This window comes from Protopterus annectens, chromosome 1.part1 (assembly GCF_019279795.1).
Source record: "Protopterus annectens isolate FY-2018-M chromosome 1.part1, PAN1.0, whole genome shotgun sequence".
Lineage (NCBI taxonomy): Eukaryota > Metazoa > Chordata > Ceratodontiformes > Protopteridae > Protopterus > Protopterus annectens.
Window position 1 is genome coordinate 1,784,413,359 of NC_056726.1, and position 19,928 is coordinate 1,784,433,286.

At 39.4% G+C, this 19,928-nt stretch overlaps 1 protein-coding gene across 1 annotated transcript in view; it reads left to right on the plus strand.

The window, feature by feature from the left end:
* The window catches only part of SNRNP40 (small nuclear ribonucleoprotein U5 subunit 40), a 433,394-nt gene that overhangs the window by 185,812 nt on the left and 227,654 nt on the right, over window positions 1-19,928 (plus strand). The window contains exon 8 of the mRNA XM_044084651.1: window positions 8,297-8,358. Coding sequence (XP_043940586.1) covers window positions 8,297-8,358 — 62 coding nt within the window. The remainder of the gene's footprint in view (window positions 1-8,296; window positions 8,359-19,928) is intronic.

The window sequence follows — 19,928 nt, forward strand, 5'->3', positions numbered from 1 at the left end:
AAGTTTGAACTCATTTGGTCAGCCTGCAGGTTTGCTGTAGTTTCAGGCTGGGTATAAGTGTTACCGTTTATGATTAACTCCTCAAATTGCTGACAGACATTGATCCCCTTTGAATGACACCAGAGTTTAAGCCAATTGTTAAAGCTGATCATCTTATCTCTGTATTGTGGCATCATTCTTGGTGAAGGTAGGATACTGCTCAAGGTCAGGGTCATACCTGCCTGGGCTACATAATCAGAGAGCTCCTCAATGTCTCTTTTCATGTAGTCCAAGGAGGTACGCCTCAGGTCGTTTACACCAGCGTGGACAATGACTGAGTCGTATTTGTACCTGCTATTGAGAGACCTGAGTGCTTGCGTTATGTGGCGGATTCTAGCACCCGACAGGCAGCTTACTGTGACCTTCTCCTTACTCAGTCTGGTGAGCGGGACGCCAGTGTGTCTGACTATGGAGTCACCAATGACTAGTGTGTCTGGCATTGTGTTTGGCCTTAAGGGCTGTGACTGTTTGACACTCTGACTGTGAGGTCTATGTGTTGCAGGTGTTGTGTTCTGAGGTGGTGGTTGTTTGGGTGTCTGCTTTGGTGGCCTCTGCTGTTTTGGTAGATTTTTGATCAGAGCCACGAGTATGTCTTTGTGTGTTTATGTGTATGATTTGAGGTTGTGATGGTACTATGTGAGACTGGGTCTATAGTGTGTGTGGTAACCTTCTCCTCCTGACTGGTCTTGCCAGTCCTATGTTGAGAGAGCTCAGCCTCCAGTTTGGCCGTATAGTTGCATCTCTCGCATGTATTTGTGTTTTGTGGGAGGAGGAGAGGGTTGTCTGTGTACATGAGGCAATTGTAACATTGCCTCAATATTCCCAGGTTCACCAGCTGAGCAGGAGAGGACACTAGCAACTGATCCCTCGACATGCTAGAAGGACTAGACAAAAAAACTTTAAGAGAGATTCCGGGGGATGTGGGTGACCGAGAAATGGGGTTTTGCCTTTTTGGGGTGCTATCTATAAGAGTGCCGTATCAAGGTAATAAGTACTGTAGGAGCAAGTGCTAGGTTTAACAGATAGAGAAAAGTCTACTTGGAGTCAAGTAGAGATGATCTTTTTAGGTATTAGACAAAGTGCTAGTAACAGGGATGCTTAAAGGTAAGATTGAAAAGAATGCACTCTGCAGTGTGCACTAGAGAAGTTAGATATGAAAGTAGGTAACTTGAGTTTTACCTGTTTAAAAAGTTAAGGTTTAGTGGATATATATATATATATGTATATATGTATATATATATATATATATATATATATATATATATATATATGTATATATATATATATATATATATATATATATGTATATATATATATATATATATATATGTATATATATATATATATATATGTATATATGTATATATATATATATATATATATATATATATATATATATATATATATATATATATATATATATATATATATATATATATATATGTATATATGTATATATATATATATATGTATGTATGTATATATATATATATATATATATATATATATATATATATATATATATGTATATATATGTATATATATATATATATATATATATATATATATATATATATATATATATATATATATATATATATATATATATGTATATATGTATATATATATATATATATATATATATATATATATATATATATACATATAGTGTTCACAGTTTAAAGTCAAGGGTGGTTTAGGTTCACATACAGTTACTTTCTATGTTTTGTTTTTGGGTTTTATCATAATAGTTTTTTTTAAATGTAACAGAGTTCTCTGAATTCTTCTGTGTGCTGTAACTGTAGTGAAACGAAGCCTGTTTTCAGACACATGATTTCTACCTTCATTCATGCTGTTTCCCTCGAGTTGGCACCTTCTGTTTATTTCACTTTTGTTTGTTGCTTGTGTCACACAAACCAAGGTGCTGTTCACCTTCAGACATAAGAGTGGAGGGTATGTTTTACAGTCAACAAGATTTTGGATTACGGGTTTACCTTTCTTATGACTTGTACATAAAGTTCAGTGCTGTGTTGTAGTGTTGGTTTGGGTGGACTTGAGTAACAGCTGCATTTGTGTGTTTCACAGACTTTACCATGAAGGGTCTTATGCAGTGGGTAACAGTTGTTATTTCATGTTAGAAGGACCATCAGTTGGCTAAAGGTTTTTCAAGTGTCTGTCTCCCCCTTCTGGGGACCTTCCTAGCAGTGCATAGTTGTCACATTTGGGCCTAAGAGTGAATGACTAGCTTCATGCTTCTCGTTTCTTCTTTACCACTCAGTTTACGTCTCATATCTAATGTATGCTGTAGAACAGTGGTGCACAACCTTTTTGTGGGGAGGGCCAATACACAAATTCTTAATGCATCTGCAGGCCACCTCAAAACATAGTAAGTCGTTAATGAGTTAACAATAGGTAAAGGTGACTGGCATTTTTACTTAAGACAGCAGTCATGAAATTTGTTTTCTACATCAACATTGTGTTTAACTTTAATCTGGTTTGCAGCCATGACTTACTACAAACTCTTGCAGAAAGTTACTACTGTTTATCGACTACAAGTTATAAACAACAAGGAATAGTTACTTCCACAGCTAAATTAGAGGTGTGCGCAACTGCAGTCAATTAGGCAAGTAAGCACGTGCTGGAAAGTTTGCATGACTGGAGTAAGGCATAGCATTTTTTCACTTTTTTTTAAAAATTTGGTTGCTCTCTGGGGGCCAGCTGGTGTTGCGTCAAGAGCTGAATTTGGCCCTGGGGCCAGACATTGTGCACCACTGCTGTAGAACATTTCCTGCACTCTGTGCCAAAGAAAAAACAAATCTTCTGAGTGTACCTGCACATCAGTTCACCAGTCTGGGTCTGAATTGGCACCCTCTCTATTGCTTGACAAAGGATCCAGTATTAAGGACTGACACTGATGCTCTTTTTGTGAAGGCATACGGTACCATAGCAGAGATGGTCAAAAGGTCACCTTAATACACATGGTAGGAAGTTAATAGAATTCATTGTAGAACATAATTTTTTCTTTTAAATGGGAGCCTTGATGCAGAGAGAATATATAAAGTGACACTGTACCTTGGTTTCTGTCTTGTATGTGGCTTTTTGAAGGGAAACCCACTTTGTTTGTTAAATAGCTGGGTAAGCTTGAGTCAAAAGCAGTTATTAACTCTTGTGCTTCTGCCTAAAATTTGACATCTGAAAAGTATCACATGAAAATGTCAACTTTTTAGTTTGTTTGGATACTGTAAAGTGAACTTTTTTACAAAAAGCTTTCAAGTTAGTTATACAGATGTGTATTTAACATGCTTTGTAATAAAGGAACATTGTTATTTAAAATGCTAAAGTTTGGGTTTAGAAGGCAGTTCTAAGTTAACTTAATTTTGGGCCACTCATTACATCTAAGCTTATGACACTTTTTAACTTATTTTTGAAAATGCCTCACAAGGAATTTTAAGTCCCATTCTATGAAATGGGAAACAAATGCCTGTTAGTAATTCTCCAGTTTTCCTGCCGCATAACAAGTTAAAACTTTTTTGAGAATGATGCAAAAGTCGTAGAGACAGGTAACCGATACGAATATAAACCTTGCACAGTGAAGATTTGTAAAGGAATGCTGTAAAACAATGTATGTTCTTGATCATTTTTCACAAAATACATAAGGATTTTGACAGGTAGAACTTTAAGCGCTGTTATTAAAATTTTTTTCTGCTTTTAATGAGTAAAATAGAAGCAAACTTTGGCAGACTATGTCCACTTATGGCCTTCTGCATAATTTAATGTGTATAATTTCAGTTGCATGTCCCAGTAATAATTGCATGCAAACATTTTACAGCACTATAAGAATAGGCTAAGAATCAGTTAACAAACAGGGTCATTGAGAAAGGTGGTCTTGCTGTGCAGCATTTTTATTAAGTTTCTTTTGCATTAATTAATTACCATTAGAACTTCCCAGAATAGTTTAGTGGCTAGAAGGAGTCCTACATTATTCTGATTAAGTTCTCTACTTATGTATCATCAAAGAAGTTGTATAGAAATGATTATTCAGCACATTGGATGGCACTACTTTTAACCCTTTAACTGCTGCCTATTTTTAGAAGGTGCATCATTAGAATAAAGATTGATTTTGGCAGGTTTTGCTTTTTGCAAACCTGTATCTCCAAATTATTCATTATTTTTGTATGAAATATTTAGGTAATTTTACTGGTGTAGTTTTCTCTAAAACACCATTGGATTGAGCTCCTGCTCTCAAAGACAGGCAAGCATTTGTGTCTTGAATTTAATTGAAAAAAATTAATGTAATTTTTTTTTATGGCTCAACCCATACAAAGAATGAAAAGATTGCTGTTAAACAGAAATACACAGTGCATCTAGGTTTAAAATGGCATCAACTTTTTATGCTTTTGATAGCAGAACTGACATCCGTGGGCCTCCCGTATGCAGAGGTGCAACAGTTGCAGTCCTCCAATCCTCTAGGACAAAGCCCCCCCAGTGACTGTGGTTAATTGAGGTTTCTAGGGGCTTTGGTAGATTCTGTTTTAAGCTCTTTAAGAAGCATCATGAAATGTTGTCCGGAATCCTCGCAGGTTGTGTTTTTGGCTTTAGTAAGAAACTGTTCCCCCATAATGACTGGTAAGGGGGATGGTTGTTTGTATTTCTTTGGGTTTGGTAGGCGGTAGTGGTGGATAGAAGTTTGAACTCAATTTGGTCAGCCTGCAGGTTTGCTGTAGTTTCAGGCTGGGTATAAGTGTTACCGTTTATGATTAACTCCTCACATTGCTGAGTGTTTCCCCTGAGATTACAAACATAATTAAAAAAAAGTTATGATCATTTTTCACCTGGAAAGCTATCTTTGCCTCACACAGTAAACTCTCAGGTAACCGGAACTCAAGCAACCGCAAACAAAATACCAAAGAAATACAGTACAATTTTCATGTGTTGTACTTTCTGTTTTCCCCCGCGGAAACATACCTTACGCTTTTAGATTTTTAGCGTTTTAAAAAGGAAGATAGGAATAAATTCCCTCTCTCCCCAGCCTGAGAACAAGTCAACCAAACAAATTGTATAGGGTACAGTATTGGTCAGGCCTGTTTTTAATAGTAATTCTCAAGCAATCAGAAACTATAGTTGTCCAGCATGTACCAATCCCCATGGGTGCCGGTTAACTGAGAGTTTACTGTAGTTTGCTTTGGCATAATTTGTTTAGACTGGTGAGTGACTTTTTGTACTCTTTGGCTCTGTTTTATTTGTTCCCTGTTGCCTTTGGAGAGGATTTTTTTTCCTTTTGTTGAATACTTTATTTATGCTAGGGGTCCACCAGGGTGGTTTATTTTTGTCAGTAGTCATATGCTGCCTCCTCTGTGCAGCTGTGAATGTGGTTGTACACTGCTTTTGTGTACAGCTTAGAGTAGGCTTCAGTGTCCTGAGGATTTGGAGCAGTTTGAAAGTTTTAATAAGCTGTCGTATAATTTAAGGTGATTGGACTTAACAAAGTTCTTAACAGGTTTGGAGTTTGATGGGGGTTCTAGGTTAGTTTTAATACTAAAGAAGATCATTTTGTGGTCAGATCTTACCAGGGAAGAGTTAATGCATTGGAGGAAGCAGCATTTCTCCTTGTTCATGAGTACTAGGTCTAGGATATTTATATTTCTAGTTGGCGAGCCAACTAGTTGCTTCAGGGTGTTTGGGTTTTCGAACTCCAAAAACCTCTGAGCAAGTGAATTATGATCGTATAAGTCTCCCAGTTTATGGAGGGGCAGTTGAAGTCACCCATAAGGAGTGCATTTAGGCTGAATGTTAAGATATTCCAGTAGGTATAGGTAGGAGGTGTGGTTTTTCCAGACTCATGTTAGGGGATCTGTAGCTAGCAAAGCTATGATAGGGGGTCGCATCTGTAGTTAGACCAGTCTAGCAATTTACTTGTCCTTTATGAACACTGAGACACCTCCTTCCTTTGTTTTATCTAGAGCTGACTGAGATTGAAATGTTTGAAAGGCATTATAGCCTTTGATAGCTGGGGTGCTTTCCATGGTTTTATACCATGTTTAAGTGACTGTACATATGCCTGCGATCTCCAGGATGAGGGAGTGCTTTCTGGGGTTGCAGTTTTTCATTTTAACTCCTAGCACTGAGCAGCAGTACTTTTAGGTAGTTGTGAGTGATTTTTGCTATGTTGGAGGGTTTAACAACTTGGCACAGCCTAAAAAGACAGTATGGGGACAGATAGTTTTTGCCGGTATCCAGAAGCCAAGTGGTGACAAGTGCAACCCATCTCTAGCAAAGCATCATGGTGTGTTGATAATGTCTCCCCAGGCTAACAGATATTGGATCCCCTCATTGAGACACCAGAAAATAAGCCAATTGTTGAAGGTAGGATGATACTCAAGGCTAGATTCATACCCACCTGAGACACATATTCAAAGTTCAGTCATGTCTCTCACTTCATGTAGTCCAGTTAGGTACATCGTTAATGCCCACATGGACTATGACCGTGTCATACTGGTACTTTTGGTTTAAAGACCTACGTGCATGTGTGATCTTATGGATCATGGCTCCAGGCAGACAGGTCACTGTGATGATCTCCTTGTTTAGTCTGATAAGGGGGACATCAGTATGTCTTACAATGGAATCACCAATAACTAGAATGTTTGGCAGGGAGGTATGTTGCCTTATGGGCTTGGAAGTGGGGCTACTGTGATTTTCAGAGTTGTGTGTTGTGTGAGGTGCTGTCTTTTTTGAGTGTGTGCAGGGCCACTAAGAGATGCTTTTAGGAGATCTTGGAGGTTTTGGTAGATTACAAGTGAGTTCCTTTGCATATGTGGGTCTGAGTGTCTGTTCCATAGTGGTGGTAGTGAGTGTTTTGTGTGTATGTGAGAGCTTTGCCTCCAATGACATTGTGTACCTACATGTCTTACCCACTGTTTGTTCTAAAATTAAATAGTTGTCACTGAACATGAGGTAGTTAGTACACTCCCTCAGGATGCCCATATCCACCAGGCCAGAAAGAGAGATAATAGGGAAGCACCTATCCGTTATACCAGATAACAGATGGAAAGGACTAGGGGAAAGTCACTTGAAGGTCTAAGTGAGTGTGTTTTTGTAGTTTACTGTTAGATGACCTGCAGTGGCGCTGCCTTCTATGCAAACTGTCAGCTTTTTGAGCAGCTATGAACAGTGGGAGGCTATGGAGAGCATTTCCTATAGAGGATTTTAAACCTGAGAGGTTTGCTTATATACAAGGCTCAGGTAACCGCATCTGTTCGATACTTAAAAGTGAGGCTTTTATACCAGCACAATGAATGACTTTTATACAGTTAAGCCTTCAAGCTAGTCAGATAACACAGTAAGCCTTCCACCAGCAGTTCCCAACTCAGATGGGTTAAATCAGTCTTCTATTCCCACCAAAGTACAGAATAAAACCCTCTTAATGTAAAATAAATTATTTTTGAGCACAAGTGCAGTAACAAATGCTTTACAACAAAAGACAGAACTCCTGCAATATTAGGAATACTTTGAAATAAGTTTCAGACTTTGAGAAATGTTTCCATATACAGCAAAATATGTGCAAACATAGGAGAACTTCTACAAACACAGAAAAACTTTGCAAAACTTAGAAATATGTTGGCAAAGTCAGGAGAACATTGACAAACTCACAACAGCTTTTGAAGTTTCAGAGGAGGTTAGGACATCAGAACACTGTTAAAATGACCTAAGAGCTTTAGTCATCAGTTAGGTTGTCATTTGAATTCTTACTGCTACACTGAGTAAATTACAGAAAGTGTTTCCTAGAATCTTCATATAGATGTGTCCTTCATGAACATGTGTCAGTACTGTTTAACTGTCCATTTCACCATCACCAAGCCATGATTTAGAAACGTTGCCTCTTTATAGGGCAGCAGTTTTTGTTCCTTGGAAACGGAGAGATGTTATAATTTTGCATATGTTTTATCTTTTCTGTTTATCCTTTTCTCGGTTGATTGAGCAAGAACAGACTGTTGCTATCCATACTGAAATCAAACTGTGTGAAATCATTACTGTTGTAAGAATTTACTGTATTATTCAGAAAATTGAAATCAAAATATTGGGATTCTTTAAAGGTATTCATAACCTCAAAACTTTAACTAGATGTTTTCTTAAGTAACATTTTTCACTTTTTTTGGAGTTTTGTGAGTGTTTTGCAGTTGTGTGGTTAAATGATTAAATGACAGGGTCTGTATGATTTTGTAACACATTTTTTTATTTGTTTTCCAATTTGCTTCTGCAGAATCTTTTAAGGTGTTCTTGGTCAGCAGATGGAGGAAAGATTGCAGCAGGATCAGCAGACAGGTAAAAGGTGTTTTGGTCTTATTTGTTACTGTTCATTAGGTCATAAAAGGTGCTTTCAGAAGACTAATTTTGATTAAGGCACCATTGTTAGTTGTTAATGCGAGTGATTTATCTTTAATTGTATTTTCTTCCAACTTTATGCAGCCTGGTAGTTTTGAGCAAAGACAACTAGAAGAACCAATCAGTTTTTTTCAGGACAACTACAAGGTACTGGAATTGTATCTGATTAGAGTAGGAGGCTGTGTTAAAATGTAGAATAAAGAGAACATCTGCTGTAATACTATTCACAGACAGCCAGAGAAGAAAGTCGAAATAGGGTATAAGAAGTCATCAGAAATAGATCATTTTAATTTCAGAGGACTTTTTTAGCATACCCAAATAAAACGTTTCCATGCATGTTCTCTTTCTAGGCACAAAAGTCTCAGCACTATTATTTATAAGGATAATTTTCCAAAGACTACCACGGACATTCTGTCCATCAGTGCATCCATGTTCTTTTTTACTGCATTGCCGTTTTACCAGTTTTAATCCTCATTTGTGTAAGTAAAGTGCATTTGATTCTAGGGAACTCCACAAATTCTTAAAAGTGGTCTTGTGCTTTTTTTCCCCCACACAAAAACAGTACTACCACAACCACTTCCGTCTTTTTCATTTTCGCTTTTGGCCTTATAGTGCACAGTTAACTGCATCAGGTGTCAGTACTTCAGTCTTTCTACAAATTGCCAGCAGCAAAGCACAAAATCTGCATTAGCACTCTCTACTTTGTGCAAATGTAATTATAGGATGGCTGGAACAGTGAGCATCGCTGGCCAGGTCTAGTTGTCTTAAGTTTGGTTTTGCTTGTAAGGACAATGAAATGTGCAGTGGTCTTTGCTATCTTTTTCATCATTCCTGCAGATCTGACACTGTTTGTTGACCAGATTAGTTTCAGTAGGGTAGTGGCCTGTCTTCAGGGTAGACCCAAAGTGACATTTCTTCTAGTAGATGAAATTTGGCCAGGGCATCAGTGGACAACTACTGCTGTTTTTGATAGGTGCTATTAGATCTTTTACATCCACTGTGTTATAGTGCAGAAGAACATGCTGTAAAATCAGGGACCTGTTTTGGTGCCATCACAAGACTGATGTCATTCTGTGGATAGAGTACAGATTCTAACTTCTTTAGGTACCTGCAGGTGTTTAGTAGAAAAATAATGGAAATAAATGCACTACTTTCAGATTCCACTCAAAGTAGTGAGGAGTCATCCTAAATTAAGATTGCTGTGTGATGCAGTTAACCAAGTTTGGGACCCAAAGTTTGAGCTGGCCTAGTAAATTGTACCAAAATATTTCTAGTCAGAAGAACCAGCAAAAACCTCTGATGCCATTGTATGCATTGTGTTGAACATTGGCGTTCTTTTGCCATGAAGTCTGTTAGTAATGCTGTATGTAAGGGAAGGGTGAGGTGAGGAAGACCGATACAAGAGTTTTAGAGCCTCTTTTGGCTGCCGGAAGGATATATGTTGCAAGGAACTGGAAAAGGAAGTCTGAGAGGTTCATAGTAAATCCTGAGTAATGATATAGTAAGGCACCACTGTTAGTTAATTCAGGGCAATGAAACTGATGTTAGTACCTGATTTGTTGACAAACACCTGGTTGTTAATGTTTATCTGTTAATAAATCAACAGCCTAATAGCAAAGTAGGATAAAAGGACAATGACAACCAGATTAAAAATGGCAGAAAATGCGTTTACAAACATTAGTAAGTAACAGTACACTAAATTAACCTCAAAAATATAATAAATGAGATATTTTACTGGGAAATGCAATATTGTGATTAAGTTGAGTGTTACATGGTTGATGAATGCAACCTGGTTGGAACAATTCAGTAGATGAAATACTTGTTCAGACACATTAAATGAACCCTAGGTCCATTAAATACAAATGTTTATCCTTGAACAGTAGAAAAATATCAGCAAATAGTTGGTGAATTAGAGTGGAAAGTAGTGACTAAATTGGAAATAACTCTTGTATATATTGAACAAGTAGACACTTGTAAATAGCTGACAACATTGTAGAAGCACAAGCAATACAAAATTGGTTACTGCCTACCACAACGATTTAAGATCCTTGTATTTCATTGACTAGCTCTTATTCAGTGAATACCCATCTGTTCTGTTATTCCAGCTTTACATATTTTGGCATGGATAAGAGCTTCAAGTAACTGAGTCCTGAAGTCAGATAAGGCATTGGACTTTATGTCGCGTTGTACATCAGAAGCCTTCAACTGTCCAGTCAAGGCTGACTGTATCCTCCATTTAGAAAAGGCTTTTGGATGCTTGCTTGGTTAATTTGGTAGCCATTGGCTGTTCAGTCATGGCAAATTGTAGACGTCACACTGGAAATTTTAAGCAGTAGTACCTCCTAGTAAAGCCATTTGCTGTCCGTTTGATATTTATACTGCCTTAATAGCATATGGAGTAGTCGTGCTCTGCTACCCTTCATCTTGCAGTATATCAAAGTTCGGAGCTCCTCCCACTAACTGTCTGTGGGTGTGAAAGACCAATCACCTGGCAGGATCAGGACTGCCCTTAAAACCTACAGACAGGACCTTTTCAATCTGCTAGAGCCACAGTCAGAGATGGATCTCTTAGAATAATTTTCCTCTCTCTAGATTACTTCAGCTACTTTCAGTTTTTATTTCTGGCTCTGCCTTTTTCGATATATGGTTGAATTGTGTATTCTGATTCTCATTTCTTTATCTTAGGAAACTTGTATGCATTCCAGATTTTTTTTTCTGTTAGTGTAAGAGTTATTCTGTTTATTTTAAACTATTTCCATGGCATTCTAAACCATATGAATGTGTTTTAGGGCCACTGTTGAATGTTTCCTTGAGTTTCTGCATGAAAGCTGTTTAGTGCAGTTCCTATTATTGTCTCACACTGTCAGAACTGTAGCTTTCCATCAATTAAAAGCTTATTTTTTAAAGTTTTGACAGGAAAAATCACTTTTGTTATTTTTTTTCATCTGGGACTAGGATTATTTAAAAGAATCGGGTAGATTTGCAGCACTGATTTTTTTAAATCACAATTTTGGTACCATTTTGTTTGTGAAACATTGCTGACAGGAATTTTTTTTCTTACATTTATATTCAATTCCATTTCCTAGTGTAAGGCTGTTTTGGGCTGTTTCTATGTATGTAGGACCGAAACTAGCCTTTATTATTTTATTATTTATTTATTTAGTATTTTTATTTTTTTTAATTATTAAATTTGGGGGTCTTTTGGCCGGGTATTTTGTGCTTTGTGCTGAGCTGCTGAAATTGCTTTTTTCTCAGTGCAGTATTCAGTATATTATTACTATAGAAATAGACTTTTTATTGTTATTTAGAAGGAGAATAGTGGATTTTTGGCCATTTTGTATTGAGCTGACCATGTAACCATTACTTGGTATTGATCTGGCTATCTTTTTTGTCCTCTGACTTGATAGATTCTGAGATGGTACCCCTACCCTTAACCACCATATATCCCTTTTGCACCTTAAAAGACATAAAAATAAATAAATAAAATGATCCTCAGTCTAATGCTTCTGACTCTTCAGTAGCCTGAGCATTGGGCAGGCAATCAGACCACTTGTCTTCTGTTACCTACAGGTCCCCTGTTGTGTTTGTTCCAGAACTGTGATTGACATGAGGGTCAAATATGTCATCTGGGGCTGTACCATTGCCTGTTTCGGGTATGGGAGAACCAAACCCAGGTGAAGAGGAAGTCAGGGGTACACAGTTTGTTGCCAGTGTTTGGTACGTCTCCCCCACAGGGACTGTCCCAGTAGTGTAGTGCATTCAAAGAAGAAACCAACCAGTCTCTGACTGGGTCCCAACCTGAGATGGTGGCCTAGGCTAGATCCATTATTCAGGCAGTTGATTATTGGGTGCATTCTCGAGTTGACTAATGCCAGCACTTTCACCACTGGTCAGTCATTTAAGGATACTTATTTTAAAGGATATCCATTGTCTGACATTTTGGGCCTGTCACTGCCACATCATTTGCTTTCCTGTGATGACATATAGAATTAGGAATCCAAACAGAATTTTTCTTTTTCCCAAATGCTGTCTAGATTTATGGATTTATTCATTTGGGAGAAATCTTTAATTGCCTCTGAGATCAGCAAGGTTTATGATTATTTAGAGGATTAGGCTGGAGACCCTTCTTGCATTGATCCTAGCACTGAAGGATGTTTTGAGAAAGCTTGTAATTCTTCACTAATCATTGAGACTGTGCATAAAAAAGTGTTTAAGAAATTCATGGTGTGCTCAACTATGCCTGGCCTTCAAACCCCCTCTTGTCTGCGGACCTCTGCTTCAGTGTCCCTACCATCACCTTCTAATAAAAGGACTTTGTCTTCTTCATATCCTGTTCCTTCATATAAACTAGACAAATGGCTTGAATCTCAGGGAAAAAAGCTGGTTCAGTCCAGCATGATAGCTATTAAAGTATTTGACTATCAGTTTGTTTTGAAATGTATGCAAAGTTTAGATGAATTTGCTGCAGCTTGACTTTAACACAGACCTTTTGCTCATTAGTTAATCATTTCCAGTGTTTCTCAGGTTTCAGTGTGATGTGGGGAATGCTTCAAATAGATCTGTTCACCTCATTTCGGAACAGACTGTTGGAGAATTCTTTTCCAGACATTCTTGCAGCCCTTTGTGGGGGACAGATGCATTCCTATTCCTATTCCCTTGGACAGGAATATTCCTTTATGTGTTTCCACCCTTTCCACTGACTCACAAGGTACTTCTGTAGATTCAGTAAGAAATATCAAAGATCATTGTGGTGACCCCCAATTGACCCAGGCACTATTGGTTCTCCCTTTTAATGGTATTGGCTAAGGGCAATTAACACAAACTTCATCACACTCTGGATCTGCCCACACAGTCTCAGGGGTGTCTGGTACACTCCAGTTTGGAGTATCTTCAACTGACAGCCTGGATGAGTCAATCTTTGTCTCAATTTAGGCACAAGTTTCATGAGGATGTGCAGTAGGTGTTAAAGAAGGCCAGAGAATCTACTACTAGAAGATTTTATGTTTACAAATGGATAAGGTTTTCTAAATAGCGCCTAAATTGAAATGGAGGGTCCATTGAGGTTAATATTCCTGTGGTCTTGAAATATTTATGAGCTACTTCGGGATGGCTTATTGTATGCTTTCGTTAAGGTGGATTTAGTGGCCATCTCTGCTTTTTTGCTTATGTATTACCCTCTTTCCTCTTCTCTTTTTGTAAAACAGCTCATGAAAAGAGTTTTGCATATGAGACTCTCTTCTAAACAAATTCCTCCTTTGTGGGATCTCACCTATGTTCTTGAAAATTTTGACTTTACCAACTTTTGAACTGGCAGCTCAAGATGATTTCCAGTTCTTAACATGGAAAACTGTTTTGCTTATTGCTCTGATGTCTGCAAGGCAAGTTTGAATTGCAAGTTGTCGTGATAGGACAACCTTACCTGATTTTCCACAGGGTTAGGGTTGTGTTATGTACTAATCTTTCTTTCACGCCTAAAGTGGTCTCATAATTCACTCTGAATTAACCTATTTACCTCCCTGTGTTTTTTCCAGAATCTTAAGAATAAGGGAGAAAGGATACTTCATACCTTGGATGTGCATCACCAGCTCAGATACTATCTTGACAAAGTGAAACTCTCTTTAGGAAGGCCGAAAGGCTTTTTATTTCCTTCACAGGAGCAAAGAAGGGTCAGCCTGTATCTAAGCAAACGACTGTACATTGGTTGTTATCTGGTATTGTTTTTTGTTACAACCACCATGGCAAGGCAAATCCAGGCAAGGTAAGGCACATTCCACCAAGGTCTTTTCATTTCAGTGGCGTATTTAAAAGTAGACTCTAGAAGTATTCTAGAGGCAACAGCTTGGTTCTTTGTCCATACCTTTACAAAGGACTACAAGCTTGGATGCCTTTTCTTCATCCAGAGCACTTCACGAAGGCCATTCTACAAAGGCTCCTGGACCCGTATCCTTCCTCCTCCCAGGTTTAGAAAGCACTACAAGCTAGATGCATTTTCTACATCCATAGCACTTCACAAATACTATTCTACAGGGGCTCCTGGACTCTTTTCCTTCCTCCTCCCAGTTTAGTAAGCTTTAGGAATCTACCCATATTCCAGTAAGGCAGTGTATTTGTTTATCCTAGTACAGTTGCACAAGTCCTACTTACCTGTAATGGTAGATGTTCGTAGAAAACACTTCCTTACTGACAGAACCGTACCACCATACCTGTTTTGTTGGATGTATGTAGTTTGTTGAAGTATCCACTGAGTTTTGTTCAGCAGACATTTTTGGTGTGTGTGTGTGTGTGTGTGTGTGTGTGAGACTTTTGGTTTGGAACTTCGCAGCACTTGTGTTTTAATCTCTTCTTCCTGATGAACTCTAGAAAACTGAAATAGTCCTGTCTTTGGTTTTGAAGGGAAGTCATCCTGGTAGGTGATTGGGCCTTCATACCCACAGGAGGCAGCTGGATGAGCACTGAGCTTTGATAGACTGCCAGGATGAGGCTGCCAGGGCTCTACTACCCATGTCCAGTAAGGCAGTGTGTTCTACGAACATCTACTGTTACAGGTAAGTAGGATTCATCCAACTGTAAATTGTCTCCACCTGGTAACAGATGCATTGTTTTAGATGCCTGTCCATGAATGATGGAAGAAACTGTTATATTATTATCTGCTGTCTGTTTCTCCATTAGTTATCCTTGTACCCACCTGGTAACAGACAAGTTGTCATAAATGTCTATTCACGCATAATGGAACAAACCGTCATATTATGGTTCTCTTTCGTTTCCCCATTAGTTATCCTTTTTATTCCATGGAAAATATTCATGACTGTCTGACAGACATGTTGGTCAGAAGGTCACTTGACAATGATCATTATATAGTTTATGAATGGCTTAGCTTGCTTGCGGTATGGATAAGTAGGTACTTTGGATTTTATAATGTGAGAATAGTACAGAAGTCAAACACAAAGTTAGGATATCTTACATAAATCAAAGAATCTTAAAATACGTAGTTGTTTACTGGGACAGAACGTAGGCACAGATTAAGGTTTCAAATGAAATGAAAATTGACACTTCAAGCTGATACCTTTAAACAGACAGTCTCATTTTACTCTTAATATGCGATTGCCAATGTTGTTGGCAGCAAAATAGGGTATTATAAACCCATATTACATTAACTGTTATAAATTATAGCATTTCCCAAAAGCAGTGTTGCTTTGGTTGAAGGTCATTTTGGCTGCTGAAGGTCACTGCATGATTTTAAATGCACTGTTAAATCAAGGGAATTTTGTTACAGATGTCCAATGTAGAAAAAATAATGCTTAAGGACAGTTAGTTAAAAGGTCACTGAAAGACTTGTATATACCAATTTGTAATTGTAATAACAGTGAAAAGCATACTGATCACCATTTGGAAGACATCTGTTTGTATACTGAAAATATACCAAACAGTTTGTCAGGTGACTTGACACATGTTATTACATTTAAAATACTGCTACAGAAATCATGACTGGGAGTCAGAAGAAAAAATGGTGGACATGCTGCATAGTGGGAGTAATATATCCTTCCAAAACTCAAACAACTGTGGAGGAAATAAAGACCGAGAGTCTCTGTGATTAATCGATAATCTCACACTCTGAAACACTTCTGTCTTCCACTAGAGACTTCATTTGACTAAATTTAAAACTCCCATGTTCCTGTTAATGTAATACAGTTCCAATCATCACATGATTTTCATTTACCAGTAGTAATTCATTAATTTACAAACAAATTAATTTGGTGTATATACAATTAAGAAATGTTATTAAACTGTAATTGTATTATGTAGTCATGAACATGGGATTTTACATTTAGTCTAATGAAATCTTCAGTGGGAGATGGAATTGCTTACTAGTGTGAGATCAAAAGGTTTTACAAATTGCAAAAATTCCCTTTTTTTTGTCTCCACAGTTTGAGTTTTGGAAGTTTTTTTTTTTTTTCTTAATACAGGATAGGCAGTTTTTAAGAAAGGTAAAGGGCAAACATAGCATGAAGAAGATATGGTTAAGAGGGGAAGATACAGAGATTGCAGGCAACGGCAGCAGATAGACATAAAGGACGTACCTCCCTGGACTACAAGAAAAGAGACATAGAGGAGTTCTCTGATCATGTAGCCCAGGCCGGTATGACCTTGACCCTGAGTAGCATCTTGCCCTCACCAAGAATGATGCCACAGTATAAAGATAAAATGATCAATTTTAACAATTGGCTAAGCTATTGGTGTCGTTCAAAGGGGATCCAGTGTCTGTCAGCCTGGGATGACATGCTCGACAAGCCACACTGCTTCGCCAGAGACGGCTTGCACCTGTCGCCCTTAGGCTTTCGAATAATGGCCAAGGCTCTTGCCACCCCCATAATGCCTTTTTTAGGCAAGGCTCAAAAGACAAACCCACCTCCATAAACAACACAAGTAAGCAAAAACTGAGGGTAATGCTACTCAATGCCAGAAGTCTAAACCTCAAAATGCACGCACTCGAGGCACTCCTCAGCATGGAGAAAATCGATATCTGTACAGTAACAGAAACCTGGTTTAAGGCTCCAGAGAGCAACCCAGCACTACCAGGCTACAACTCACAGCATACCTTTCGGCCCCAGATCCCGGACCGAAATACAAAAGGAGGGGGTGTATCCATTTTCATAAAGGATAACCACACCCTCCGGGTTAGTGGCACAGCACAAGGCCTCGGAGACCATCCATGTGCAACTAACAGTGGGCAAAGCTGCTTTTCAGATTGTAGCTTGCAACAGATCACCCACCTTGTCTCAAGACCCCCACTCAGCATTCCTGAGAACACTGGAAAATATGAAGGTCCTACCAAACACCATGATATTGGGTGATTTCAACTACTCAAACATTGACTGGGAAAACTACTCAAGTACAAACTCCTTTGCCCAATGCTTCCTAGAGTTTATAAACTCAAATGCCCTGGAACAACTGGTCACCACTCCCACAAGAGGTGACAACATATTGGACCTGATCATCACCAACATGGGGGATCAGTGTTCCACACCAGAGGTAAACACCTCGCTGGTAAGATCAGGCCATAAACTAATCACACTGGACATCCACATCCCGACCCCACCCCCTATCAAGGAAACCACTGTGAAAAACTTTTCAAAAGCAAACTTCACACTTCTCAAGACCAAGGTGGAAAGTTTCAAAGCCCCCTTGCTAAAGAATAATGCTGCCCAAACCGCAGAACCCTTTACAAATGCATTCTGTGAGCACCTACAGGAATGCATAGATCGAGCCATCCCAAGTAAAACCAAGACTCACTCCTCCAAAAAGAGGAAGCCAGACTGGTGGTCCCCGGCCATAAATAAGCTATACAACAGGAGGAGGAAACTATTACATGATAGAGCAAAATCCCAAAAAGGAAAGGCATCCCTGATCAGTATTAGCAAGAAACTGCGATCCCTCATAAAATCATAATCACAAAGCCTTCTTTAGCTATGTCAGGAATCTAGGTGGCAACTCTCCGATCTGCTCTGAGCTAGTGCAAAATGGCAAAAAATACACTGAACCAACTGACATTGCCAACATCCTGGCTGACAGGTTCAGTGCACACTTTACCCCCCCACCCCCAAAAGGGCCCGTGTCCATCCCAGAAGAATGTAGAGCCCCAGACATCACAGACACACAGGTGAAAACAGCCCCCTCCAAAGCCAAAAACACAGCATCAATGGGACCGGATGGTATCCCAGGCTGCGTCTTACACGAGCTCCAAAATGAACTAAACCCTCACCTAAATTCACTGTTCAAACTCAGCCTTACCACAGGCTATGTACCCAAAGAATGGCATACAGCAACAGTTATCCTGCTCCACAAAGGTGGTACCACAACAGATCCTGGGAACTATCACCCTATAAGCCTGACTAGCCTGGTCTGCAAAGCTATGGAGCGCATCATCATGGAACTCATTAACAGAGACATTGGGAACCTCCAGACACTGGACCCTACCCAATTCGGCTTTGTTAAAGGCAGATCCTGCCTCCTAAACCTAGTTGACTTCTTTGAAACAGTTACCAAGGTCATAGATGAGGGAAAGGTAGTCCACACAGCCTACCTGGACCTCGCTAAGGCCTTCAACACCATTCCCCATTCTGGCATTATAGATAAGCTTACCAGCTTGAACATTAACCCGTATGTCACGAGATGGGTTGCCAACTGGCTCACGGATAGAACTCACATGGTCAGAGTTGCGGGAGCCATGTCCGACTCTAAACCGGTTACAAGTGGCGTCCCACAGGGTTCTGTCCTGGGACCCCTCCTGTTCGGTATATACTTCTCTGAGGTACAGGCAAGCACGGGAGGACTATGGCTGACCAAGTTTGCAGATGATTGCAAACTGGGGGCCATAATGGACTCTCCGGCTGACACTGACATCCTCCAGAAGGGTCTCATGGAGACGAATACCTAGTGTCAGAACTATGGCCTCAAGTTAAATGCCAAAAAGTGCATAGTCATCCCCTTTGGGAAAAACAAAGTGCCCACGAACTATCACATAGGTGGTAATCCACTAAGTACGGAAGATGTAATTAGGGATCTGGGGACCCAGGTAGATAGCAACCTCTCCATTGATAATCATATTGCCAAAGTGGTTAGAAAATCCTTCTATGTAACCCACCTAATCACGAAAGGGTTCACATCTAGATCAAGAGAGGTCATTGTGCCCCTCTCCTCATCAGTTAGGACCATAATAGAGTACAATGCCCCATTTGGAATGTACCTTACTCGACACCTGCAACAGCTGGAAAGACCACAGAAGTACCTCACCAAGAGGATTGTGGGCCTCAAACAGATGCCCTATGCAGCTCGATTAAAGAAACACCAGCTCTACTCTGTTGCTTACCGCCTACTCAGAGGTGATCTCTGCCTGAAGTACAAGGCCATGTCCAACCTGGAATTAACGGACATGCTCCATCTCAAGAAAACCAAATCACTTAGAGCCACATGCTCCAGGGATTTAAACCTCAGCACAACAATAAACAGGACATGCTGCAGGGATAGATTTCTGTCCCAGAGACTTCCCTCGCTCTGGAATAGAATCCCAGTTTATGTTAGGCAAATCCCCTCACTGACTCTCTTCAAGAGAAATCTTGACGAGTGGATGGGAAATCGTAAATTTACCCCTGGGATCACTTCAGTGGCCCTGCTGGACAGAGGCCCAGGAAAGTAATCTAAAAGGGAGGCGAAAGCTAACACATTCTGGCTAGGCTTATAAATGCCCTTGGGTAGATAGCCTAGTACCTACCTATGAATCTATAAGCAGAGACAGATGAGTTGCTTATAAAAATGGGGGTAGGAAAGATTGGGCAACAAACTGGGTAAGGGAGTGGTGACACACAAGGAAAGGGAAGGGAACACCATGAAGGGGGTAGGGTGGGATGAGGATGACCTGCCAGGATGCACAGCTGTACACCCAAATGCCCTCATAGCTGGACCAAGCAACCAGCAGTCATGTTGCTGGGGCCATGCAGTTGTGTGACTAGGAT